At 42.1% G+C, this 27,258-nt stretch overlaps 1 protein-coding gene across 9 annotated transcripts in view; it reads left to right on the top strand.

Moving 5' to 3' along the window:
* The window catches only part of stk33 (serine/threonine kinase 33), a 218,773-nt gene that overhangs the window by 85,285 nt on the left and 106,230 nt on the right, over positions 1–27,258 (top strand). For 7 of the 9 annotated variants that reach the window (XM_068046331.1, XM_068046328.1, XM_068046326.1 and 4 more), the window contains 4 exons: positions 16,417–16,531; positions 22,705–22,818; positions 24,321–24,425; positions 26,242–26,380. In XM_068046331.1, coding sequence (XP_067902432.1) covers positions 16,448–16,531; positions 22,705–22,818; positions 24,321–24,425; positions 26,242–26,380 — 442 coding nt within the window. In that variant the 5' untranslated portion in view covers positions 16,417–16,447. Of the gene's footprint in view, positions 1–1,945; positions 2,000–6,742; positions 7,042–16,416; positions 16,532–22,704; positions 22,819–24,320; positions 24,426–26,241; positions 26,381–27,258 lie in introns of those variants that run through there. The other 2 variants (XM_068046325.1, XM_068046330.1) reach the window with 2 other exon arrangements.

Below are 27,258 nucleotides of genomic sequence, written 5' to 3'. Positions count from 1 at the left end.
GTTGCTAGATCTGTTCGAAATGTATTCCATTTATCATGGTGGTAGTGCCACACAACCTTCTCCTTGAACTGCTGCCGTTCTTGTAGGAATAATGCTCCCTCAGTGGTTTTGGGAATGGAATTCAAGGATATTAATACGATGATTATGAGGGAAGAGTGACTTGAAGGGGATCTTGGTCTTAATCGTATTCCAACAGAATTGCAACTCTTGTCTGTCACAGTGGTGGAGCTCACAGTTTTAGTATTGTGGCTTCAAAAGCATAGCAGAACTTGGTACTCTTAGATAAGTGACTCACCACCTGACCCCACAAAGCTTCTCCCTCTGCAAGCTCATGCCAGGCATGCAACAGAATACTATTATAATATTATTATAAAGAATGTGATAACTGGACATTTAGAAAATATGATTGGGCAGACTCAACATGGATTTATGAAAGGGAAATCATGTTTGACAAACCTGTTGGAATTTTGTGATGATACTTGTAGCATAGATAAAGGAGAACCATTGGATGTTTATTTATTTATTTAGAGATACAGCACTGAAACAGGCCCTTCGGCCCACCGAGTCTGTGCCGACCATCAACCACCCATTTATACTAATCCTACATTAATCCCATATTCCTACCACATCCCCTCAATTCCCCTACCACCTACTTACACTAGGGGCAATTTACAATGGCCAATTTACCCATCAACCTGCAAGTCTTTGGCTGTGGGAGGAAACCGGAGCACCCGGCGGAAACCCACGCGGTCACAGGGAGAACTTGCAAACTCCACACAGGCAGTACCCAGAACCGAACTGGGGTCGCTGGAGCTGTGAGGCTGCGGTGCTAACCACTGCGCCACTGTGCTGCCCACAATGTGGTGTATTTTGATTTTCATAAGGCTTTTGATAAGGTCCCACACAGGAAGCCTGTAAACAAAATTAGAGCACATGGGATTGGGGGGAATAAACTGGTATGGATTGAGAATTGATTAACAGACAGAAAAGCGAGAGTAGGAGTAAATGGATCATTCTCTGCATGGCAGGTTGTTAGTACCCTACTAGTATCAGTGCTGTTCACCGCTTTCCAATTGTAAGGCAAAGAAATTAATTCAGACAGGTTTTCTTAGATTTTAAACAAGAAAGGTAGAAGTTTATTTATCTTAAACTCTAATCCGGTTACCGACTACGAATATGCGATGTGACCATGCAAGCATGCATACGTGATAAACACACTCATAGAGACAGAAAAGTAGAAAAGAATAAAAGGGAAAAGTTTGAGGCAATAGATAGGTTTCAGTTTTACTGTCCTTTGAGTTTGCTGTGAAGTCTTCGGTTGCCGGTCAGACTTGCAATTCGTTGGGGCCCAGTGCATGCTTCGACTTGTTTTGAGGTCGGAATCTTTTCTCTCTCGAGGTTTATGTATCTTCCGTAGGTCTGCTGGCTTGGGAGAAAGCAAGAGAGAGATTTGCTTGTTTCAGATTCCAGTTGAAGCAGCCTTCTGAATTCAAACTGTCCTGTTTTGTTACAGTTCAAAAAAACCTCGACCAGCCAGTTAGTCATGTGATCAGCTGGTTTAACCAGTCCTGGTTCTGTGGATTGTATCATCTTAGCAGGGCCTGGAATGCGCTTCCTTACACCTTCAATGTCTAGTGATCAAAGTCCATTGTGGGTTAAGTGGACCAGTGAATAGTGCTTTGTCTCCACAAGCACTGTCTGTTAGTATGTAAATGTCCTTCCAGCCAAGTGTCTGGTGATTTTTTTTTTAACAAGTCCTTTCTTCACTCCAGTAATAGTTTAAAATCAATGTTCATATGACAAACTTAATATACCTCATTCTTGGCAGGTGGGGTCTGCATGACAGGGACCAAATGTAATATTTCCAAATTTGCTGATAACACAAAACACTGGAACTCCCTTCCTAATTACTTGCTCCTATTACGTTCTTGCACTTTGTACAGACAGTGACCATGCATAGAAAAGGCATTGGCATTCCTGATAAGGCAGGTGTTGGAAGGTAAAATTGCAATGGGAATGTTTTCCCAGTTGTTATAAATGATGCTTTGTACTGTATTTTATATCCGTGTCACCAGAGTGATTTTTTTTCACACACCTTTAATTGTTTGAATTATGGTCAGTTTCTATTTTCATTTTAATGTGTGCTCAGCTGTGTTTTACAAATGAAGTCCTATAATCCAAGAGTTATTGAGCAGTTCATGTTTAATTATTAACACCATCCTTGATTTTCTCTATTGAGTTTGACTGTTAGCTTTTTACTGCATAACATAACATTTACTTTTTACTCTTGTTTTAAACTTCATTAACCCATCTGGTTAATGCGTTTGTCAAGGAATTGAGTAGTGTGACTCATTTTGGGGGATAAAACAAACTCTGTAGCCTTGTTAAAAAAAGTGAAGTTTGCTGTTGATGAAGAATGAAACTCCAAAGAATTCCATAGTTCCTTGAAGTAATGGAAAGGGTTGATGACAGTCTTGTGGTTGATGTGTATATAGATTTTCAAAATGCATTTGGCAAAGTAGCACATAATAGACTTGGTACCAAAATTGAAGCCCATGAGATTAAAGGGACAATGGCTGTGTGGATTATTAAACTGGTTAAGGGATAGAAAGCAGAATGTAGTGACAAATAGTTGTTTTCAGACTGGAAGGAAGTATCGTGGTGGTCCCCAGGAGTCAGTATTGAGACTGCTACTATTTTTAATATATATTAATGACCCAAACATAATTTCAAAGTTCGCCGATGATACGAAATTCTGAAATTAAGTGAACAAGGAAGAGAATAGTAACAACAAAAGAAAACTGTAGTTATGTAGCTCCATTAATGTAGGAAAATATTCCAGGCATTTCACAGGAGTGTTATCAAACAAAATTTGACAACACAGGACATGAGATATTCAAATGGATAACCAAAAGCATGGCTAAAGAGGTAAGTTTTTAAGGAGCATTTTAAAGGAAGAAAGAAAGAGATGTTTAGGAAGGGAATTCTAGAGCTTATGGCCTTGGCAGCTGAAGTCACGGCTGCCAGCAATTGATTGATTAAAATCAGAGATGCTTGAGGCCAGAATTGGAGAATTTCAGATATCTCAGAGGGCTGTAGTGCTGGAAGAGATTACAGAGATGGGGAGGGGTGAGACTATGGAGGAATTTGAAAACCAGGATGAGAATTTTAAAATCGACGCATTACTTAATCAGGAGTCAATGTAGGTTGGGGTGCACAGGTATTGAATGAATGGGACCTGGTGCAAGTTAGGACATGGGCAGCTGAGTTTTGGATGACCTCAAGTTGACGAAGAGTAGAACGTGGGAGGCTAGCCAGGAGTGCATTAGAATAATCAAGTCTACAGGTAACAGAAGCATGAATGAGGGTTTCAGAGGATAGATCCTTGGTGGACGCCATAGGTGACAGAGAGGGAGCAGGAAGAGAAGCTATTGCAGGTGATTTTCTGACTATGACTGGATAGGTAAGAATGGAATCAGGTGAGTGGAGTCTTAACTAGCTGAACGATGATGGGAGAGGTGTTGGGGGAAGATGGTGTGGACAACCGTGTCAAAGGCTGCAGAGAGGTAGAGAATGATGAGGGATAGTTTACCTTTGTTGCGGTCCCCTAAGATGCAATTTGTGATTTTAAGAGCTGTTTCCGTACTATAGCAGGGGTGGAAACCTGATTAGAGTGATAAAAACATGGAGTGCCATCAATGATGGGCATGGATTTGGAGACGAGAACACATTCAAGGACTTTGGAAAGGAAAGGGAGGTTGGAGAAGGTTGGTAGTTTATAAGGATGGTGGGGTCAAAGATTGTTTTTGAGAAGAGGCGACAGTACCTGAGGAGAGAGAACTATCTGTTAACATGGGACCAGGAAGGGAAGTTGGGTGGTCAGCAGTTTAGTGGGATAGGGCTGAGGGAGCAGGCGACGGGTCTCATGGACAAGATGAGCACAGATAGGTCATGAGGGGAGATAGAGAAACTGGAGAAAGATGCTTGTTTAGCGTTAGGATGCCGCGAGGGGAGTTTTAGAGGAAGTTTGCCTTGGTGAACAGATATTCTGGAGGGAGATGAGGAGAGGAGCTGTGATAGCTGATCTGTCAGAATCCACAGAGTCAGCATTGGGTGGCGTGAGTTGCTTGAAGAGGTGATTGGCAAGATTAGCCGCTAGCAGGTGCACTGGGTGGGAAGGTTGGTGAGAGAGTAGGATGGGCAGTTGGAACATAGGAACAAGAGCAGGCCATTCAGCCCATCGAGCCTGCTCCGCCAGTCAGCTAGAATGTGGCTGATCATCTACATGAGCGCCACTTTCCCGTGCTATTGACTAATCCCCTGGTTCTAGACTCACCAGCCAGGGGAAAGATCGAGCTGGATTTTTATGACAGGTGGACAGGAGCTGGCTACCGACGTAAAAGTTGGTGGGGAACCTGCATCCGTCCAGCCCGGAGATCCGACCCGCATTTTACGGGTCCACGGACTTTAACTGTTCAGAGGCGGGACTTCCACCTGCTCGAGGGAGGAAATCCTGCCTCATTGAGCTGCCGGCCAATCATTGGGCTGGCATAAAAACAAGAAATGCTGGAATCACTCAGCAGGTCTGGCAGCATCTGTGGAAAGAGAAGCAGAGTTAACGTTTCGGGTCAGTGACCCTTCTTCGGAAGGGTCTGGGGCTGGCAACTCTTTGTCCCATTAGTGCCACCGGGAGTGGTGGCCACTGCTGGGACTGCAGCCCAGCCGAGGACATGGAGCCAGGACCGAGGTAAGTTTGGTTTGCCTTGCCAGTCTCTGTTCCTGGGGGTGGTTGGGGAAGCGGGGACGGCCCTCAATCGGGCACCCTGTGCCCGATTATCAGGCCCCCCCACCGATGCGCTGGAAGTCCGTCAGCTATCACTGGGCGTCCTTTCACGAATACCGGACGCCCACTTGCCACAGATAAAGTACCCTTGCAGGCGGGCGAGGGACCTTAAGTGGCTACTTAAGGGCGTCGATTGGCCTGGGGCGGGTGGCCCGTTTTTCGCCCTCCTGCAGCCCACGTAAAGTGGGGCGGGGGCAGGCCGGGAAGGCCTCCCAGAGCCTCCTGTTCCATTTTACACCACTCCCCCCACCCAGCCTCCATCTGGCTCGCTGGAGTGGAGTAAAATTCTGGCGATCCTATCTACATCCACCCTGTCACGCCCTGTTAGAATTTTGTAAGTTTCAATGAGATCACCTCTCGTTCTTTGAAACTCTAGAGAATACAGGCCCAGTTTCCTCAATCTCTCCTCATGACAATTCTGCTATCCCAGGGATTAGTCTGATGAACCTTCGTTGCACTCCCTATATGAGAAATATATTCTGGGTTTGCTGCTTGTAAGGAAGCCAATGATGAGTGCCTCAGTGGGCCCTTCTGAGGATGACAAGAGGCATATACTTCAGGAGGGCATGGGCAGAAACATGGCAGATGAAACTTAACACAGCCGTGTGAAGTGATGCATATTGGTAGGAAGGAATGAGGAGAGGCAATATGAACCAAATGGTATAATTTTAAAGGGGGTGTAGGAAAAGAGACCTGGGGGGGGAGGGGGGGGGGGTGCTTGGGGGAGGGTGGGGTGCATGTGTGTACTCAAATCTTTGAAGGTGACAGGTCAAGTTGAGAAGGCTGTTATAAAAGCATATGTGATACTTGGCTTTATTAATAGAGGAATAGAGTGCAAAAGTAAGAAAGTTACGCTAAACATTAATAAAACACTGGTTCAGCTTCAGCATTGAGTACTGTGTTCAATTCTGGGCAGCACACTTTAGCAATAATGTCAAGGCCTTGGAGAGTGCGCAGAAGAGATTTGCTAGAATGGTACCAGAGATGCGACACTTCAGTTATGTAAAGAGATTGAAGATGCTAAGCTTGTTCTCCTTAGAGCAGAGAAGATTAAGAGGGGATTTGATAGAGGTGTTCAAAATTATGAATGGTTTTGATAATGTAAATAAGGAGAAACTGTTTCCATTGGCAGAAGGTTCGGTAATCAGAGGGCACAGATTTAAGGTGAATGGCCAAAGAACCAGAGGAAAAATTTTTTTTACACAGCAAGTTGTTGTCATCTGAAATGCACTGCCTGAATGGGTGGTGGAAGTAGATTCAATAGTAACATTCACAAGTGAATTGATAGTTACTTGAAGGGAAAATATTTACAGGACTATGGGAAAAGAGCAGGAGAGTGGGATTAATTGAATAGCTCAACCAAAGAGATGGCGCAGACACAACTGGCTGAATGGCTTCCTGTGCTGCATAATTCTATGATTCTCGGAGTAAAATACTTCAGCTCCTCTTCTGTCTACAATTTTTTTTTTTATCGTGCACCTTGTTCCAAGTTTTCATTCCCTGTTTGCACTGCAATCTATCAGCGAGAGCAAAAAAATATAGTGTTGGGGACGGCAGTGACATTGTGCTTATTTGACATCCACAAAAGCTTCTTAATTTTGTGGGCAGATTTATGTTCCTAAATCCATGTTTCATGTGAAGATTAGGGCAACAACTTCAAATTCAATAAATAGAAACTTCTGGATGAACAAGATATATTTGGTTTCTCCCACTGAGGCAAAATATGTTTTTCTTTCACAGTGGCCCTGATTTTATCATGTGGCCTGATAGGTCCATGGGAGGGGCCTCAGCAAGCAAGAAACTCACAAGTTGAGGCATGAAAAATTTTAACTACTGAGCCTCATTTCCATATCCAGGCTCCAAATCCCAGCTGGACTTAGTAGAATTTACTGCCTGGCTAGCAGAGGGGAGAAGTCACAGGACAGCTGCGGAAATGGTCCCTCGCAGTCATTTAAGTGGTGAAGGGGGGTTATGTGGGTGCAATCGAGGGAAGAGGGGAAGCCCTGGGCCATGGAAGACCACAGTTTCCTCATGAGGGCCAGAGGAGTACTCCTGGCTCATAAAGAAACCTACATTTTTTTTTTAAACTTGCCTCTCTTGGCCCTTGAACCAGTTCCCTGCATTCCCTCTGCCCCCACCCCCCGAAACTCAGGACATCAGTTAAAATTGCAGATTGGGCCACAATAACATCATTATAGGTGAGTAACTATGCTTAATTCAAATTATCAATATAGTAAAGACATTTTACAATGGCAAAACATTTTTAAACCTATTTCCTCTAAGTCACATAACAATTTTGAGTTTAATACCTTCAGGGAACATAAGATTTAACTGCAGCAATGCTGCCAAAAGTTGAGAAGGTGGTGGTCTTTGTACTACACTATCAGGGTATGCAGGAAGTCTCTGATGGAAAAATGTTCAGCTTAAAAACCAAGCAGATAGCAAGCTTACAAAAAAACCTTTTAACAGGTTGGGTTTTACTGGGCTAATTGACTCATTCAAAATCTCACACTCAAACTGTGCTGAGAAGATAAATGGAATAACGTTGCCAAATGAACAAAAGTCACTTGTTATTAATGTCAAGAACTGTGTTACTACTTTGTACTTGTTCATTTGTGAACCATATTGAATGAGATTACTAAACTGCACAATGTAAGTATTACAGTTATTACTAGTTTTTCAGTCAAATTAGTATTGATTGGCTGAGATTTTTGGTCAGGAGCATTCCGAAATTTATCATTTATTTTTAGATGAATGTTTTAAATGAAATGAATAGTGATTTTCATTAGTAAATGTGCTGTTTTGTATAATTAGTGGCAGATGACTCAATACAAAGAGACATGTCTTGCTTGTATAATATTTATTCTGAATATACTGTATTGGAAAATACAGAATTTTTAATTTGCTTTTTTTCTCAGTTGGCCATCTTTTGTCTCTGGGTTTTATGTGTGAATCCTAAGCTGTTAATAGAGACTTAGGACCCTGAGTAAGCCATTCAGCACCTTGAGCCTGATCCACCATTCAATCAGATCATGGCTGATCTGTACCTCATTCCATTTACCTAACAGAAATTTATTGATCTCAGTTTCAATTGACCCTGCATTCATAGCCTTTTGGGGAAAGAGAGTTCCAGATTTCCACTACTCTTTATGTGGAAAAGGTCCTTCCTGAGTTCACTCATTAATGGCCTTCCTCTAAGATTGTATCCTGCTGTTATGGATTCCCTCACCAGAGGAAATAGTTTCTCTATATCTACCCTTTTGTCATTTTAAACACCTTAAATTAGAACATCCCTCAGCCTTCTGTAGTCAACAGAATACAAGCCAAGTTTATGCAACCTGTTCTCTTTAAGCCCTGGTATTCTGGTGAAGCTATGCTATACCCACTCCAAAGCCAATATTATTAAATGTTAATTAGATTTCTAGTTTTCCGCCAAAGGTAATTTTCTTTAATCTCGAGATATGCAACCATAACTTTTTCTAAACTTCAATTCAATTTAATGTTTCATCTTTCAGCTAGACATTAAATCTAAGCCTTGTCTGCCCTTTCGGTGGATGCAAAATATCTCATAGTGCTATTTTGAAGTGTCCTAATCAATACTTATCTCTTAATCACCATCACTAAAACAGAGCATCTGGTCATTATCACATTGCTGCTGATGAGACATTGAGAGTCGTTGAGTCATTTACACAGAAGGAGGCCATTCAGTCCATCGAGTCCATGCCGGCTCTCCATGGAGCTATGCTGTCAGTTCTCATCCGTCTTGATCCCCATAGCCTTGCAAGTCTCTTTCTCTCTGGTGGCCATCCAGCTTCCTCTTGAAGTCATTAATCATGTCTGCTTCCACCATTCTTGTGGGGAGTGAGTTCCAGATCATTAGCATCCACTGTGTAAAGAAACAGAACAAAAAGTGCTTCCTCATATTTCCCCTGCATCTTTTCCCCAAAACTTTTAATCTGTGTCCCCTAGTCCTTGTACCATTAGTTAATGGGAACAGTGTTTCCTTGTTTTAACTTATCTAAGCCTGTCATAATCTTGTACATGTCTATTAAATCTCCCCTCAATCTCCTCTGTTCTAAGGAGAACAAACCTAGCATTTCCAACTTTGTAACTAAAATCCTTCATCCCTGGAACCATTCTGGTAAATCTCCCCTGCGACCCCCGCCCCCCCACCAACCATAAAGGACCCCCACATCCCTCCTGAAGTGTGATGACCAGAACAGGACAATTGCTGTATGCAAATTGGCTGTTGTTAAATTATAACAGTGACCATGCTTTATAAGTACTTCATTGGCTGGAAAGCATTCTGGGATATCTTGAGGTGATAAAAGGCACTATATAAAGAAGTTCTTTTTCTGTATCCAGTTTTGCAGGTGCTTCTAATTTAGGCACAGTAGGTTATATGGATGCAAGGAGAAAGTTACAAAGGAACATAAGTGAGTGGACAAAAACTTTGGTAGATCGAGTTCAATGTGGGGAAGTGTGAGGTTATTCACTTTGAAAAACAGATCGGAATATTTTCTTAAATGGTGAGGTTGTGAAGGAACACAGATTTTTTTTTTATTCGTTCAAGGGATGTGGGCATTGCTGGCTATGCCAGCATTTATTGCCCATTCCTAATTGCCCTTGAGAAGGTGGTGGTGAGCTTCTTGAACCCTGAAATTCTTGGGATATTGGTACACCAACTTTTTAAATTGTTCTTTTACTTTGTCTTCTCCTTTACTTCTGCATCTGACCGTTCACAGCCCTCCTTCTTTCATGTCCCGAAGTGTTGACCATCTGACTGCAGACATCCAGTCACTCGTCTGTGCTAGTTTAAGCTTATCTGTTTTATGTGTGCAGTCATCTTTGTCCATGACTAGTAGAAGGTCCCCTCTTTCTACCCCCTTTAGATTGATGTAACATTCACTTGATCTTACATTTTGTAGCTGATCTTGTCAATCCTTTGCTGACAGTGGTTACCATCAATGTGGCTTTCAGGTTTTGCTTACTTATCAATTACAAGCACTGGCCTGTATGTACAGAAAGGTCCATTCAATCATATAATTTGCCTTTTAAGATTACTCAACCTACTGCAGTAACAATAGAATACTCCAAAAACAGTAGTTAATAAATATTTAAATAAAAAGATTATTCATTGGTGGACTAATCCAAAGTAGACTTAATGTACAGTGCAGATTCAGCAGAATGACCGGGGTTTAAAGGGTTAAATTATAAGGACAGGATGCGTAAACTTGGCTTGTACTCCATTGTGTTTAGCAGATCTAATCTAGATATTTAAAATGGTAAAGGGATTTTATAGGGTGGATGCAGTGAATCTACTTCCTTTGGTGGGAGAATCAAAAGGAAGAGGTCACAATCTTAAAGTCAGATCTGGCTATTTTGGAGCTCTTCTACCTTAACCACCTTTCCACACTATCCCCATAATCCCTTAAATTACTTTAATACCTTAAAATCTATCGACCTCTGTCTTGAATATACTCAGCGACTGAGCATTCACAGCTCTCTGGAATAGAGAATTCCAAAAATTCACAGCTCGGAGTGAAGAAATTTCTCCTCATCTCAGTCCTAATGGCTGACTCTTTATTCTGAGACTGTGATCCCATGTTTTAGATTCCTCAGTTAGCTGAATCATTTTCTCAACATTTACCCTCATAAAAATGTTATGTTTCATTTAGATCCCCTCTCAATCTTCAAAACTCCAGGGAATATAAGCCTAGTCTACTCATTCTTTCCTCATGGGACAATCCCTTCATCCCAGGAACCAGTCTAGTGAATCTTTGTTGCACTCTCTCTAGGGAAAGTATGCCCTTCCTTGGGTAAGGAGACCAAAACTGCACACACTACTCCATGGCTGCAATTGTCCGCCCCTTGTGGGTGCGGGGGGGGGGGGGGCGTAAAATTGAGTGGGTGGCAAGGGGTGCCGTTCCTATTGGCTTCCCGCCTCTGCTGCAATTTTATAAGCAGTGGGGAAGGTAACAAACTGCCCGCCTGCTCCTAGCCAATTAAGGCTCTTAAGTGGCCAATTAATTTCCACTTAAGGGCTTCCTCCGGCTGCCGTTGGGATATTACAGTAGCAGGCGCGCAGCTCATCACCTCGAGGCCACCCAGTAAAACCTAGCGGCTTCCTTGCGGGCTGGGGGAAGGGCCCTCCTGATCGGTCACCCTTTGCCCCGCAAAGGGGCCCCCCGGCACAAGCTGACCTCACTAGATCACATTCCCCCCACTTCCTCAACCGACCCCTCGCCGGGGCACACATGATTGTTCCTGCTGAGGCCCCACACGCTCATCTAATTCCGGTGCCTCATTCCTTGCTGCTGCTTTCGCTGGGTACAGCCCCAGCAGTGGCCACTGCTCCCAGTCGCGCGGCTGGGACTGAGAGCTGCTGGCCTGCTGATTGACTGGCAGCTCTTGGAGGCGAGACCTCCTGCCTCAGAGGGGTGTAAGTCCCACCCGTAGCCAATTAGCACCTGGACCACGCAAAATGCCTGCCTGACATCCAGGCCTGGAAGAGGTGGGCTTGCCACTGACCTTTTCGTTGGTGGGTGGGGCCTTCGCCCCAACGTAAAATTCCAGCCCATGTGTGGCCTCACCAATGTCCTGTATAATTGTAATAATACTTAACTCTTGGACTCCAATCCATTTGTAATAAAAACTAACATACCATTTGTCTTCCTAATTAATTGCTGCACCTGCATCTTAACTTTCTGTGATTCATGTTCAAGGACATCCAGCTCCCTCTGAATGCAAACATTTTGCAGTCTCTCACCATTCACCAGAACCATATGGTCAGTCATAGGTCACTTGGTTTGGTTTGATTGCATTTTACATTGGTATTCTGTTCTCTACCAAACTAATCAAATGCTATCAAATTTGATTTTCAGCTTGTAGACTGGAATGTTGTTCAAAGTTTATTAAGTTTGTTTTATTGTCTTCAAAGGTATTGTGCTGTTTTATAATAACATCATTTTGCCTTGTGGCCTATAAAAGCTTTCCTGGATTGAGCCAACTGTAGCTGCCAGTTCACATCAGCTAATGATTTCATAATTTTGGCTTAGTGTAATGGATCATGCCTGGCTTCCCACAAATCTGTATTTGCTATTTTCTATCTTTGGGTGACTTCTCAGAATGTAAAGCTTGCTTCAAGCAGCTTAATGTGCTGAATCTATAGAGGTACATCCAGGAAGGAAAAGCTAAACCTGGAGCATTATTTCTGACAAAACAATGACAGTAGGGCAAGGGGCATAGGTTCAAACTGGCGAAGGGCAAATTTAAGACAATATGAAGAAAAATTCACACAGAGTAACTCGCCCTTTGAATCAAGTTCCAGGAAAGGCAATGGAGGCAGAAACCATACAATCATTGAAGACTTTTGCATAATAAGGTGGGGTCGTCAGATTTTTCGTTTTGAATGTGTGAGTCTTCATTAGTTGTTTGTAATGTATTGACTGGAGTGATCCTGGCTACCAACAAAGCTGAAAGTAATTTTTTCTTGGTGTAAAGAAATGTCAGAATCCAGTTCAATGTAAAAACACATTTCAAGTTCTCCAGAAGCTCAAGGAGAAAATATTTACAAGACTACTTCCTTAAAAGTGCACTAATCAATCCACATTTCACACTGGCTCGTACAACCAAGGAAAAGAGGTGTCAGGGTCTTTTTTTATTTCATGAGATGTGGGCATCACTGGCAAGGCCAGCATTTGTTGTCCATCCCTAATTGCCCTTGAAAAGGTGGTGGTGAGCTGCCGCCTTGAACCGCTGCAGTCCATCTGGTGTACGTACACCAACAGTGCTGTTAGGAAGGAAGTTCCAGGTTTTTGACCCAGCAACTGTGCAGGAATGGTGATCTCGTTCCAAGTCAGGGTGGTGTGTGACTTGGAGGGGAAATTGCAGCTAGTATTCCATGCGTCTGCTGCCCTTGTCCTTCTAGGTGTAGAGGTCGCAAGTTTGGAAGGTACTGTCGAAGGAGGTCTCCTGGATCCACACCACCACCTCCGTTGTTGACCAATTCTTCTGTGAAAGTGAAAATTGACACCATCAAATGACCAGAACATCCTAATTTCTGAATGAATGCTTCTCTTTGGTGACAGCACTTGACAAAAGTTGGTTCTGGAATTAATGTTGGTCACAGTCATCAATCAACATAAGCTCTTATGATTGGCTGTGAGCAAACGTTCTGTCAAAAATCTTCCCATAAATGGAAAAGCAAGATATCTGTTCAGGAGTTCCCATCTGCGATATTTCTGCATAGATTAATTCAGTGCAATATTCTTAGCCATTGAAAGTCTGTTCCATGATTATAGTCAACTTTGCAAAAATGTGTGGTGTTTGCTCATGCATTTCCTGTTAGTAAACCTTTATGGACAATGGTACCCCAGGTGTTCTCCACTCTCATGAATTTTGGTTACAAACCACTATTATATTATTGAAAGTCTTGGACCTGAAATGTTAACTCTGAATCTCCCTCCACAGAGACCCAGCCTGACCTGCTGAGTGTTTCCAGCATTTTCTGTTTTTATTTCAGATTTCCAGCATCTGCAGTATTTTGCTCCTATGTTAGTTACAAACCACTGTTTGTCCAAAGCCCTTCTTTGATAGCATAATTGCTTCTTGTAGGGTGGGTGTCTACCTGGACGGAATATGGTTGCAGCGAGTATGGTATTGTTCCAGTGACGTGGAACAAAAATGAAATTAATCTCTGTGGTTAACTTTGAATTGTTTCTAACAATTGTTTGTTGCACTGTCATGATGTGTGAGCTGTAAATTAGACTGGCCTAAGGTGGTCATTTCGCAGCAATTTCAATTAATAACTACCACTTCTATTTTTCAGCCAGCAGGTGCTGGTAATAATTCCACTTGTATCATTTTCAGCTTCTCTAGATTCGTCTTTTGATTTTTTTATTGTCCCATTACCACCCACTTTTGCCTTGCACCGACATCCCTTTTGTCATTCAATTGCTCCTGCCTTCCAACCTAAAACAGACTTCCTCACACCTTGTTTCCTGTAAGGACTCCATCCCATTCTCCAGTTTCTCCGTCTCTGATGCATCTGTTCTGATGCAACCTACCACAACAGCGCTTCTGACATATCTTCCCTTTGCCTCAACCGTGTCCGACTTGTTTCCCACATTTCTGCCTTCATCCCTTCCCTTCCCCTCCCTCCCAGAACCGCGGCAGGGTTCCCCTTGTCCTCACTTTCCACCTCACCAGCCTCCACATCTAAAGGATCATCCTCCGCCATTTCTGCCACCTCCAGAATAATGCCACCACCAAACACATCTTCCCTTCCCCTCCCTTGTTAGCATTCTGAAGGGATTGTTCCTTCCGCGACACCCTGGTTTACTCCTCCATCACCCCCGACACTCGTCCCCTTGCCACGGCACCTTCCCATGCAATCGCAGGAGGTGTAATACCTGCCCTTTTACCTCCTCTCTTCTAACCATCCAAGGCCCCAAACACTCCTTCCAGGTGAAGCAGTGATTTACTTGTACTTCCTTCAATTTAGTATACTGTATTCGCTGCTCACAATGCAGTTGCCTCTACACTGGGGAGACCAAATGCAGATTGGGTGACTGCTTTGCAGAACACCTCCACTAAGTCCAAAAGCATGACCCCCGAGCTTCCAGTTGCTTGCCATTCTATTACGACCAAGACAGGAGCAGTGCACTGTTAATTCAGTCTCAGTTTTCCACAGGTCACAGCATATCAATAAATTGTCCCACTTACCGAAACAGCCAATTAGATACTCTATTTGTCCCCAGAACAAAGCATACCAACCAGGTTTCTTTAATAAACAACAAAATTATCCGTTTGTTATAAAACCAAGTCTTAACCAATAATGAAGTAAATATATATGCAAATCAAAATATTAAAGCCCCGTATTATTATCCTGGTCCTCGTGTGCACACACATACATCCAAAAACCTGTTAACCAGGATAAAAGGGATTTTTGTTTACAGCTGTTTCAAAGGAATAAAAGGAATATCAAAAAAACTTAGACTGCAATAATCTGGAAGGAAGTTCTTTGGTTTGGTGAGGTGTCCCAAAGTCGAATAGTTGGATGCCACTTGAAGTCTTTCCAGGCGAGATTGATGAGCAGTCTGTGTTGGGTAGGCATTCAAAGAAATTTAACTGCAGAAGCTTCACACAAGTGTTCCCTCAGGTGTGCAGCAACAGGTGTCAATTCTTACACGTTTGGTTCAAATCTTTTAAAGATGTAAGGTTTCTGCAAACATTCAGGATTGCTTAAAACACAGAAGGCAACAGTACAGCTTGATACAGGGATTCTTCAGAGACAGGAGGAAATAGGAATCTGCCACAGTTGAAATACAGGGTTTCTTCTCAAGAGATGCAGGATTCCTTTTCAAAGAGAAAGGTGGGCAGTTTTTCTTCTCTCTAGGCAGAAACAACAACTGACTGTTTCAACAGTTCACATTGAAACTAAACGTTTCCAGAAACAAGTCACATAGCCACCATAAACCACTTCTTTGTCACTTGTAAATATTTGTCCCTTCAGGTCAGAAAACAACCCCCCATTGGGTTCTTTGTACACAGGTGTTTTCTCAGGTTAAACTCAGTCCCAAACCTTTTTGTCTTTTAAAAAAACACAAAGTTCAGCCATCTCCAGATGATTCAAGGTCTATTAAATCCTTTTTAGTTTTTTAAAAATATAGATTACCAAGTTTTAACAAAAAATGGAATTCTAGTAACGATTTCAACACCTCCCCCCAACTCATGCCCACATTTCTGTCCTTGACCTGCTGCAGTGTTCCAGTGAACATCAACGCAAGCTGGAGGAGGAGCAGCACCTGAATTTTCAATTAGGCACTCTACAGCCTTGTGGACTCGACCTTGATTTCAACAATTTCAGAGCATGACTGGCCTTTTAAAAAATTATTTATTTTTAAAAGTTATTTTATTTTAAACCATGTGGCTGTTTTTCATGTGGACAGCGCTGCTCATTATTCTGCCATTAACCCTCTCTCTGGCCTAATGCTTTGTCTTTCACCACAAGTATTAACATGCTCTTAGCCTTTGTCCCATGACAGCTTTGTTAATTTCTCCTGCCCCCTGCCCTATTACACACCTTTCCTTTTGTTCCCTTCCCCACCAACCGCCCCCCCCCCCAACTTTTGCTTAAAATCTAATTCTTTTTTAACCTTTGCCAGTTCTGATGAAATGTCACCGACTTGAAACGTTAACTCTGTTTCTGTCTGCACAGATGCTGTCTGACCTGCTGAGTATTTCCATCACTCTCTGTTTTTATTATCCTAAAACAGATCTTCACTTTTGTTCTTTGCTCTTCTCCCATGTCCCCGCCTCTGTACTTAATTAAAACCCGTTGTATCTCTAACTTTTATCAATTCTGATGAAAGATAATTGACTTGAAATGTTAACTCTCTTTCTCTTTCCATAGATACTGCCTGACCTACTGAGTATGTCCTGCATTTTCTGTTTTTATTTCAGATTTCCAGCATCCACATTGTTTGGCTTTTGTACTAGTTGTTACAAATGGTTAGGTTTATTCTGAAGCTACAATATTCTTCAACTTCATGCATTATTTGCAATTGCAGGAAAATTGAGATCGCTCAAGATTTCTATAAAATGCCATCACAGCGTGCCACTGTCAGCAATGCTGAATACAAGGTGGTGCCTCACACCAGGGTTGATGATGAATTTGCAATTCGGGTATGTAGACAATTTAAAAAATCTTAGATCTTTGCACTGATGCGAGAAGCTCTGTCTTGCTATTAGGTTGCATTTTCCCACATCTTATCTTTCAATCTGGAGAAATAACACTCTTTAAGTGCTTGATATGCTTTATAATAGTGTACCTAAAAATAGTTTGAAGTGTTTTTCCACGAAAGGGATTATTATGGGACTGAATAAACTTTTAAAATGTGGCTAGTCTTAAGCTGTCATTATGCAGAAGTGATCTCTACTAATAGGTAGGATGCGATAGCATAAAGAAACAATTGCCTGACATTGATTACAAAATGGGATAACCCTCTCTGGTAAACAACCAGTAATCAACTTGTTGGTACTGTGGTATTTATCTGAAAATACGATGAGAAAACGTCATAAAGGCAGTGCATTTAAAATATACAGTGTATGAAACTTCTAGTATTCATGGAACTTTTAATAGCTATGGCTAGAATTAATCTTGAAACAAAATCAGCAAACGGCTCAAATGATTTTCTGCTGGTTGTATTTCCAAGCTGCGTATTTTGGTTTTTGAAATAAAAATTCTCTCTCTTCTGTAAATAAAAAGATTATATTATTTTTAGATGCATGTGTGAATTTTCATTCTCTTTAAGACAGTTTTTGAATGGTTGATCATTCTTATTTACTTTGACTAACAGTATTACTGGAGCAGAAACTATAATTCTTAAATGTAATATACGCTATGGATTGAGAATTGGTTAACAGACAGAAAGCAGAGAATAGGAATAAATGGGTCATTCTCAGAATGGCAGGCTATTACTAGTGGGATACCGCAAGGATCAGTGCTTGGGCCACAGCTGTTCACAACCTATATAAATGATTTGGATGTAGCAACCAAATGTTATATTTCCAGATTTGCTGATGACACAAAACTTGGGAATGTAAGTTGTGAGGAGGATGCAAGGAGGCGTCAAAAGGATTTGGAGAGGCTAAGTGAATGGGCAAGAACATGGCCGATGAAATATAATGTGAATAAATGTGAAGTGATCCACTTTGATAGAAAAAAACCAGAAAGGCAAGATGGTGAGAGGTTGGGAAGTGTTAATGCCCAAAGGGATCTAGGTGTCCTTGTTCATGAGTCACTAAAAGCTAGTATGCAGGTGCATCAAGCAATTAGGAAGGAAAGTAGTATGTTGGCCTTCATGGCAAGGGGTTTTGAGTACAGGAGTAAAGATGTCTTGCTGCAATTGTATAAAACCTTGGTGAGACCACATCTGGAGTATTGTGCACAGTTTTGGACTCTTTTTTTTCTAATATACTTGCCATAGAGGGAGTGCAACGGAGGTTCAGCAGACTAATCCCTGGGATGGCGGGATTGTCTTATGAGGAGAGATTGCAGAACCTGGGCCTTCATTCTTTAGAGTTTCAAAGAATGAGAGGGTGAATCATTGAAACATCGACAGGGTAGACGTGGTTCGGATATTTCCCCTGGCTGGTGAGTCTAGAACCAGGAGACATAGTCTCAATAAGGGCAGGCCATTTAAAACTGAGATGAGGAGGCATTTCTTTACTCAGAGGGTGGTGAATCTATGGAATTCTCTGCCCTGGAGGGCTGTGGAAGTTCAATCGTTGAGCATGTTTAAGACAGCAATATATAGATTTGGATACTAATGACATCAAGGGATATGGGGATAGTGGGGAAAAATGTCATAGAGGTAGATGATCAGCTATGATCTGTTTGAATGGCGGAGCAGGCTCGACAGGCCGAATAGCCGCCTCCTCCTATTTCCTATGTTCCTATCTAACCGTTATAAACCTGTATTACTTTATCAGAAGCAGCAATTGTAACTAAAGGTCTTCAAATATACTAGTTTTGATTTTATTAAGAGTCTTCATGAGGAAGTATTGAACTATTTTTTCTGAAGGGGGGACAAAGAATTGAGCATTTAGCATGTTATATCATAATGCAAATATGATTGAAGTCATATGTATTTGAAGAGTCCTTTTGGTTTTTCAAGCATTTTAAAAAAAATCACATTCCTTCGAGCTCATTCATACTTAATAATAAAAAAACCTATCAATTGTGCTGGGCTCTTTCAAGGGTTTTGTGGCCGGTATTGCTTCAGGGTTACAAAATGAAATCTTTTACCTTGCAGTGTGGTTTTTCAAATGATCGTACCATTTTAAACCAGGTTTGACATTGTTCACACCTTCTGGATAGATGCCCAACAGGCTTTTGCTCCCTGATAGTGTGTACCTCAAAACAAATGTTATAAAATCAAGCTTTCAAAAAAGTGACAAATAAAATAGAACTTCCCAAGGTGTAACTTATTACCTGGAACTAAAATGGTAAACTTAATGTTGCAGATTTTCATCTTTAAGCCCTGGGCATTAAGCATCGCCTAGGTAAAATACAGAAAGGTTAATTTGGCAGGGATGATCACATGTCTCTTACAGAACCACCAGATTCTCCTTCTATTAATTTTCAATAGAAAGAAGATCAGGTAGATTCTGTTAATAGCATGCGATCCTACTTTCCAAAGTTGTCTTTCTGCGCTCTGTTCAGGCGATGCCAAACACCAAGTAAACAAATATCTACCCCAATGTCCCTGTATTTTAAGTATTTAACACATTAGATAATCAGTTCCCTAATGATTGCAATCAGTATCACCTTCCTTCAAATTGGGTAGAGTGACAGATATAAAGGGCTATATTTTCCAGGGTGGGTCATGATCCTGACAATGGCCTCAATTGCAGGTTGGGAACCGGGAAGTGGCATGGCAGGACGTCGGTAGCCAATTTAGAAACCGCTTGTGGAGCCCTTTCCAATTAGGGACAGCAGCTGGGTTGTAGCAGCAGGAGGTCCATTCAGCGCAGCCTGTGAGTAGGGCCGCCTGCTGCCTTCGCAGTGTCCTGAGGGGCCAGCAGCAGGAACAACAGCGACACCATGGAGATGCCTTAGTGGATGCCTTTGCAACAAGAGCTACATTAGCAGAGACATGAAGTGACTGTAACGGCATACCTTCTGCCTGGGGAGACCTGAGCACTGAAATTTAATGCTGGCAACTTAATAAAAGGCTTCACATGGTTTGCAGCTTGAACTTGCTGCTGTGAAGCCACCTCTGTTCCATCTCCGGGCCTCTGGCACAGCAAGGAGCCTTCATACTGTCGGAAAAATTACAATCCATTTTCAGAAAAGGGATTAATTGCCCTATTAAGTGCCCTAATTGGCTACCCATCACTGCCGGAAGCCCACCTCCAGGGAAAAATGCACAGAGGCGACAGTGTGTCGCGAAGCCAGCCCGATGCGAGTTGATTGAATTTTCTCTGCCCCCCTGTCTCCAAAAGTGCTTCCACGGAGTTGGGAAAATTCAGTCCAAGGAGTCCATTGTCTTGCTATTACTGCTTGGCACTTATGAAATCCAAACCAAGCTTCAAGTAGATGGGCAAAGCTGTAATTTGCTCAATCTACTATCACCCAAAATTGAAGATTGTGAGACAGCAAGAATGCTACTCCATGAATGATTAATAAAAAAACCTGAACTAGTGAGAGTGGGCTGAAGGAACTATAGTTGCAACATCTGGCTCACCTGCATTTTGACAGTTTCCTTCATTTGTCTATTGAACACACTGTGATAAAAGAAAAAAAGTTGCATTTATATAGATCTCAGAACATCTCAAAGTGCTTAACAGGCAATGAAGTAATTTTAATGTACAGTTACTGTGTTAATGTAGGGAAATGCTGCAGCCAATTTCTGCTCAACAAGGTCTCAAACAGCAATGAGATAATGACTAGATAATCTGTGTTAAGGTTGAAGGATAAATGTTGTACAAAACACTCTTGAGAGCTCCCTCGCTCTTCAAATAGCGCATGGGATCACTTATGTCCACCTAAAAGAGATGAGGCATCGGTTTAATATATCGTATGAAAGATGGCACCTCCAACAGTGCAGCACTTGCTCAGTATTGTACTGAAGTGCCAACATAGATTATGTGCTCAAGTACTTGGAGTGGAGCTTGAATCCACAAATTTCTGTCTCAGAAGTGAGGGTGCTACTACTGAGCAAAGGCTTACATTTTATTAAGTTGTAGAAGTAGCCTTTATCAAAAAGTTAAAGAAGAACATCTTAAGTCAATAATATTTCTTAAAGTACTTCCCCATTTTGAGTCAAGCCAGATGTGAAAACCTGCAACTGTAATGACAGTAGACAATACCACCTGTGACCAGTCGACGGCCAGTGCCAAGCATTGATTAGTATACTGGTCACCTCCAGAAAGTGCCAATGACTTTGGGTGGATGAACACTTGGATGAGGGTAGTGGGACCTTAGATGGAGGAAATGCTATCAAAATACGGTTGAGCTAATCCTTGAATTAGCGCAACCTGCAAGTCGTGACACAAATGTAAGGAAAGAATAATAAATGAACAAGTGAAGGCGCTTGGGGTCCAAGGTGTACTAGCTAGATGGATAAAGAACTGGCTGGGCAACAGGAGACAGAGAGTAGCAGTAGAAGGGAGTTTCTCAAAATGGAGACGTGTGACCAGTGGTGTTCCACAGGGATCCGTGCTGGGACCACTGTTGTTTGTGATATACATTAATGATTTGGAGGAAAGTATAGGTGGACTGATTAGCAAGTTTGCAGACGACACTAAGATTGGTGGAGTAGCAGATAGTGAAGGGGACTGTCAGAGAATACAGCAGAATATAGATAGATTGGAGAGTTGGGCAGAGAAATGGCAGATGGAGTTCAATCAGGGCAAATGCGAGGTGATGCATTTTGGAAGATCCAATTCAAGAGTGAACTATACAGTAAATGGAAAAGTCCTGGGGAAAATTGATGTCCAGAGAGATTTGGGTGTTCAGGTCCACTGTTCCCTGAAGGTGGCAACGCAGGTAAATAGAGTGGTCAAGAAGGCATACGGCATGCTTTCCTTCATCGGACGGGGCATTGAGTACAAGAGTTGGCAGGTCATGTTACAGTTGTATAGGACTTTGGTTCAGCCACATTTGGAATACTGCGTACAGTTCTGGTCGCCACATTATCAAAAGGATGTGGATGCTTTGGAGAGGGTGCAGAGGAGGTTCACCAGGATGTTGCCTGGTATGGAGGGCGCTAGCTATGAAGAGAGGTTGAGTAGATTAGGATTATTTTCATTAGAAAGACGGAGGTTGAGGGGGGACCTGATTGAGGTGTACAAAATCATGAGAGGTATAGACAGGGTGGATAGCAAGAGGCTTTTTCCCAGAGTGGGGGTTTCAATTACTAGAGGACACGAGTTCAAAGTGAAAGGGGAAAAGTTTAGGGGGGATATGCGTGGAAAGTTCTTTACGCAGAGGGTGGTAGGCACCTGGAACGCATTGCCAGCGGAGGTGGTAGATGCGGGCACGATGGAGTCTTTTAAGATGTATCTAGACAGATACATGAATGGGCAGGAAGAAAAGAGATACAGAACCTTAGAAAATAGGCGACATGTTTAGAGAGAGGATCTGGATCGGCGCAGGCTTGGAGGACCGAAGGGCCTGTTCCTGTGCTGTAATTATCTTTGTTTTGGAGAACTATGGAGAGTCTGAAACACCGTGCCGAAGTTCTAGTGTAGTGGACAGTTACAGGAACTTCAACCATAGTTGAACTATGAAGATGACTCCTCCATTGTATACTGAAGAAAAATATCTGCATAAAAAGTTAACATTGACCTTTTTAGAATTGTCAAAACTTTATTTCAATGGAAGCCTACCAGATTTCCATCTTTATGCTAGGCATCTCCATCAGCTCATCAATAAGGAGGCATCCAGAGTGCTCCAGTGAATTAAATGCAGTGGTTTAGTAGACAACCCAGAATTCCCTCCAAACCCACATCCCACCTTCACTAGCTCCAGGAAAACATGCTTTTGGCTGGATATGCGGAGCTGACATCTGAACCTAAAACACAAAAAGTAACCAAAGATTGAATAAAACCACTCCAACAAATCACTATTCATTAAAGGTATCTTGAGGAATATAAAGCCTGGAGGTCCAGATGATCATCATGAACTATGTGAATTTCCCTTTTGCAATTCATACAGTACATTAATTATAAGGGTCTGTGTTTTCAGTGTAGTATGTATTAATTTTGAATTTAGTTAAACGCCTGTTCCTGTCAGCAAGCTGCATTGTGTTGTATGAGTCCACTTAGCTTTGAAACTCTTTCTTTTTTAGCAAATCTATAGCTTTGGCCAAAGGTTGGGACAAGGCAGCTATGGGGTGGTGATTGAGGCGACACATAATGGGACTGGCAAGAAGTGGGCAATCAAGAAGGTCAACCGGGAAAAGGTAAATTATTCTTGATCATTGTTGTCTTTTAAAATAAAGGCTGTGATTTTCCCTCCCCTTTGAGGACAGCCTTGGAGGTGTGTGGGGGTGGTGGGGCGGCGGGTGCAAAATATCACCTGGGGTGACGTCGGCGTGGACTTCCAACGTCATCATGCCTGGTCCAGATTTTGCCAGTGGCGGATGACAAGGCAAGTGTGAACCGGACATGCTTTTGGAAAAACGGCAATTAAGTTGTTAAGGTGATTAAAGTTTTAATTGAACAGACTTTTATGGGCCTATTTGAATTTTCCAGCAATTGCACAGGGGCCACGGAGTGTCAGAGCCCCGGCAGGTATATCAGGGCAGCAACGGGGTGGTAGCTGAGGCCGTTGCTGTATTCAACACCCATGAGGTGAGGCAGTGTGCCTTCACAGGAAGGCTGGGGCAGCGAGGTCAGAGCAATTTGCATGGAGGAGGGGGAGTTCAGGTGCCAGGGTTTTGAGGTCGAGCCTCCATAGTGCCATCTGGCTGCTAGCATGTGGGTGCATTGAGAGGGGGCTGAGATGGGGGGGTGGTGGTTGGGGTGTTTGGAGGAAGCATCTGGCAGAATGGCCTTTCAGACTGGCAGTGTCCACCATCAAGGGGCATTGTCTACTCAGGAGGCGGGTCCTCCAGTGAGGGGGGGCAAGAGGGACAGTCACAGGGATACGGATAGAAACAACGTCAATGGCCATTTGCAGGGGGAACCTCTGGATGGGAAAGCGGCAGAAGGACGCAGAGGGGACCATGAGCAGGTGCCAGCTTGGAGAAGAAGGTACCGTGCAGCAAGGGTGTTCAGAGGATGAGCTACCTCCAAATTTCGGAGTGGCAGTGTCACCACACACTGACCTTCACTATGCCTGCCTCCTGACCTCTTGTCCTACTCCCACAGGCAGGCTGTAATACTGGCTTGAGATCTTGAGGGGATGGCTGAAGCAGGTCCGAAGGAGGCCTTTGGCTGTGTGCCAGTGCTGGCAACCCTTTAAAGCTGGTGTGAGCTGACAACATGGCAGCCGCCTCAGTGCCTGCCTCCAACCGCTGAATGGTTGCCCAACCCCCTCCCCCCACCTGTCGGTGATAAATTGGCCAGATGGCGTGAGATGTCGGTGAGATTGGGGATCAGAGCAGGAGCTTCAGTGCCACCTGCTTTCGGCCCTACCTTCCCCTCCTCGCCGAGTCGGGCAAAATCCCAAAGTATGTCCAGTTTTAATATTAAGCTGGATTAATTATCATTGGGAAATGAGAGCACTTCCTTTAATTTAAAAAGCAATGGAAATTATTTAAGTGACAGTTTCTGGGAAAAAAACACTTCTAGGCCATACAATAGATCCTTATTTAAATCTGAGCAAGTAAATATTGAACTTGAATATGCAGGATTCTCTAAACCCAATAAAAGCTTTGAAATATTCTAGTTTGAATTGTTAATAGAGAAAGCTTTTATAGATTTATATATTTTGACGGCATCATTTCTATTTCCAATCCAGGCTGGGAGTTCAGGGGTAAAGCTGCTGGAACGAGAAGTCAGCATCTTAAAGCAAGTAGACCATGAACATATAATTCATCTGGAAGAAGTGTTTGAAACACCCAAAGTAAGATGCAACTAGATTTGCTCAGTATTCTGGAAACTCTAATTTCATTTTGCTAATGTTATAATGTTAAAATATTTTTCATGACTTCCTCATAACTGGAGAAATTAATGGCACTTGGGTGTGGTTTGACTTTTTTCCCTCTATTACTAATAATCAATTGAATAAAATAACTATGACCGTGCAAAGGTTGCCAATAAGATTGGGTTAAATGTCAACATTTCCATTGTTTATCTGTAATTTTTAAAGAATAAAAAATGTGATGTCATACATTTTTATACTCTCATATAGATTTATAGCTCAAAAGGATTAAAAAAAAACTATGACCTGCATATAAATTTGAGAGTCAACAGTACTTTGGGGTCTACTTGGCAATCTATCAATCTGCCATGCCCCTTTTTTAGGCTCCCAGTCTGTCACACCACACCCACATCAACTGCTGCAACCCTTCCCCCACTCTTTTTCAGGCCTGTGGTCTGCAGCGCCTACCCTGTCAGGTTCTCTGCTGGTTTCTCTTACATCTCACATCTTCTGGGTCTGCTGTTTCCCCTTCTCAGGCTTCTGATCTGTTGTCATCATTGTTTTCTCCCTCCTCTCCACACCCACCACCTTCCACCCTTCGAATCATGTTCTGTAGCTGCTTTTCATTTTCTCTCTTCCCTCTTTCCTTCTTCCTGTTTCTTCCCTCTCTATGTCTCACATAATTCTCCTTCCTCACTATTATCTTTTTGACATGGTGTAAATGTGTTAATTTTTGTTTTAAAACTGCAAATCAACCTAACTAGTTTGTATAGAAATATAGAAAGGAGGACATTCATAGGTTTACCACTGTGGCGATTCTCTTTTTTTTGTTTTCAGTGTTTTTTTAAATAAAAGCGCATCCAATTGCTGATAAAATAACAGCTGCACCATCATACGCTTGCGGTAATTTGCTAGTTGGGCAGTAAGCTGGCACAACAGATTGCTCACACTTTGCAGAACCCACCTGGTTTCCACATTTATTGACTTCAGTGATTTTATAACAAACCGGTGATGATTTTATAAGAAACAGGCGATCCACTCTTCCAATTTATTGCCCAAGCACTATCCCTGTATTTACTGAGGTGGTAGATTATCTTGTGAAACAATTTATCAGATATTATTGCCTCTCTAACAGCATTGAAGCTGAACTAGGTAAATGAGGAAGCATTCATAGCTTATAAATCATGCTGCTGTCTTGAAGTTTATTTTGTAAACTCATATAAAGCACATGACTGTTCTGGCTGTAAAACTGGTAACCATTCTATTTGACAAGTTACAGCAATATTTACTTTGTTATCTGTCACGCTCAAGTAACCGTTTCATTAGATGACCAATGAAGCTGTTCTCTTCCTGCCTGCAAATCATTAATTCATCAGTGGGCAATATTTCCAGTGTTTTAGTTACAGAATTCAGAAAAAAAATCATTCCATTCACATCTTTCATGTTTTCAAATGGTGCAGCATTTTAAAAAAAATGGTGGTGATGGGATTGATAGTAATTGCCTATTGTTCTAATAAAAATTATGCAACTGTATCTGCGGATTAGTTGCCATTTATAGTTTATTCACAGCACAGGGTTAGACTGAAGAGTGAGTCAGTCATTCCAACTAATATGGGTTAGATGCATTTTAGACTCTTTCAAAACAACATTTAATAGAAATATTCACCAGATGGCTGAAAGGTACAATATTACATCACCTTGAATAAAACATATCTTGTTAAAATTGAATATTCACATACTATCATAGGGTATAAGATCTCCTTAATAGATAACAGAAATAATTATTGGTTTCTTTCAGCGAGTATACCTGGTGACAGAGGTCTGTGAGGGTGGAGAACTAAGTACAATCCTTCATAGGAAAAAACGCTTAAGTGAGAAAGAGACAAGGCATGTGATTCGAAGCCTAGCAAGTGCAATTGCTTACCTGCATAAAAATGGTAAGATTTCATTGTAGGAATTAAGTAATTACCTTGTTAAATGACAGTAATTTTAAAATTCTAAAGCAATAAAATCTGTATAGGTAAAGTACTCATTTAATAAAAATTTTCAGTTCATCAGTACTTTGTCTCAGTGTTTACTAAGGAAGAGGAGTCTGACATCAAATATCGGTAAAAGTGGAAATGGTGAGGTAATATGGAGTTAAAATTGATAAGGATGCACTGGCAAGGCTGGCTTTGCTTAAGATTAGATACATCACATGGTCCGGATGGCTTGCATCCCAGGTTGCTAAAGGAAGTGGGGGTCGAGATAGCAGAAGGTCTTGCCATAATCTTCCAATCTTTCTTCAGTACAGGGGAAATGCCAGAGAATTGGCGTATGGCAAATGTGACATCCTTATTCAAAAAAGGGTGAAAGGACATTACTAGTAACTACAGGCTGGCCAGTTTAACATCAGTGGTGATAACGTTTTAGAAATAATAAGGATAAAAAAATCATCAAGCATTTGGAGAGTTTTGAGTTAATTAAGGAGAGCCAGCACGAAATTGTAAAAGGCAGATCGTGCTTAACTGATCTTATTAAGCTTTTTGATGAAGTAACAGCGAAGGTTGATAAAGGGAAAACAATGGCTGGTGTCTATGTGGATTTTAAGGAAGCGTTAACAAAGCTGAGGCTCATGGAATAGGAGGATCAGTGTCAGCTTAGATTTTTTTAAAATGGCTTAACGATAGAAAACAGCAAGTTGTGGACTGCAACAGGGCATAGATAGGCTAGCAGAATGGGCAGACAAGTGGCAGATGGAATTTAATACAGAGAAATGTGAGATGATGCATTTTGGAGGAAAAGACAGGAAGAGGCAATATAGACTTAATGGCAC

This window comes from Heterodontus francisci, chromosome 14, assembly GCF_036365525.1.
Source record: "Heterodontus francisci isolate sHetFra1 chromosome 14, sHetFra1.hap1, whole genome shotgun sequence".
Classification (NCBI taxonomy): domain Eukaryota; kingdom Metazoa; phylum Chordata; class Chondrichthyes; order Heterodontiformes; family Heterodontidae; genus Heterodontus; species Heterodontus francisci.
Note: the sequence above shows the minus strand (reverse complement) of the source record. Positions and strands in the feature narration are given on the sequence as shown.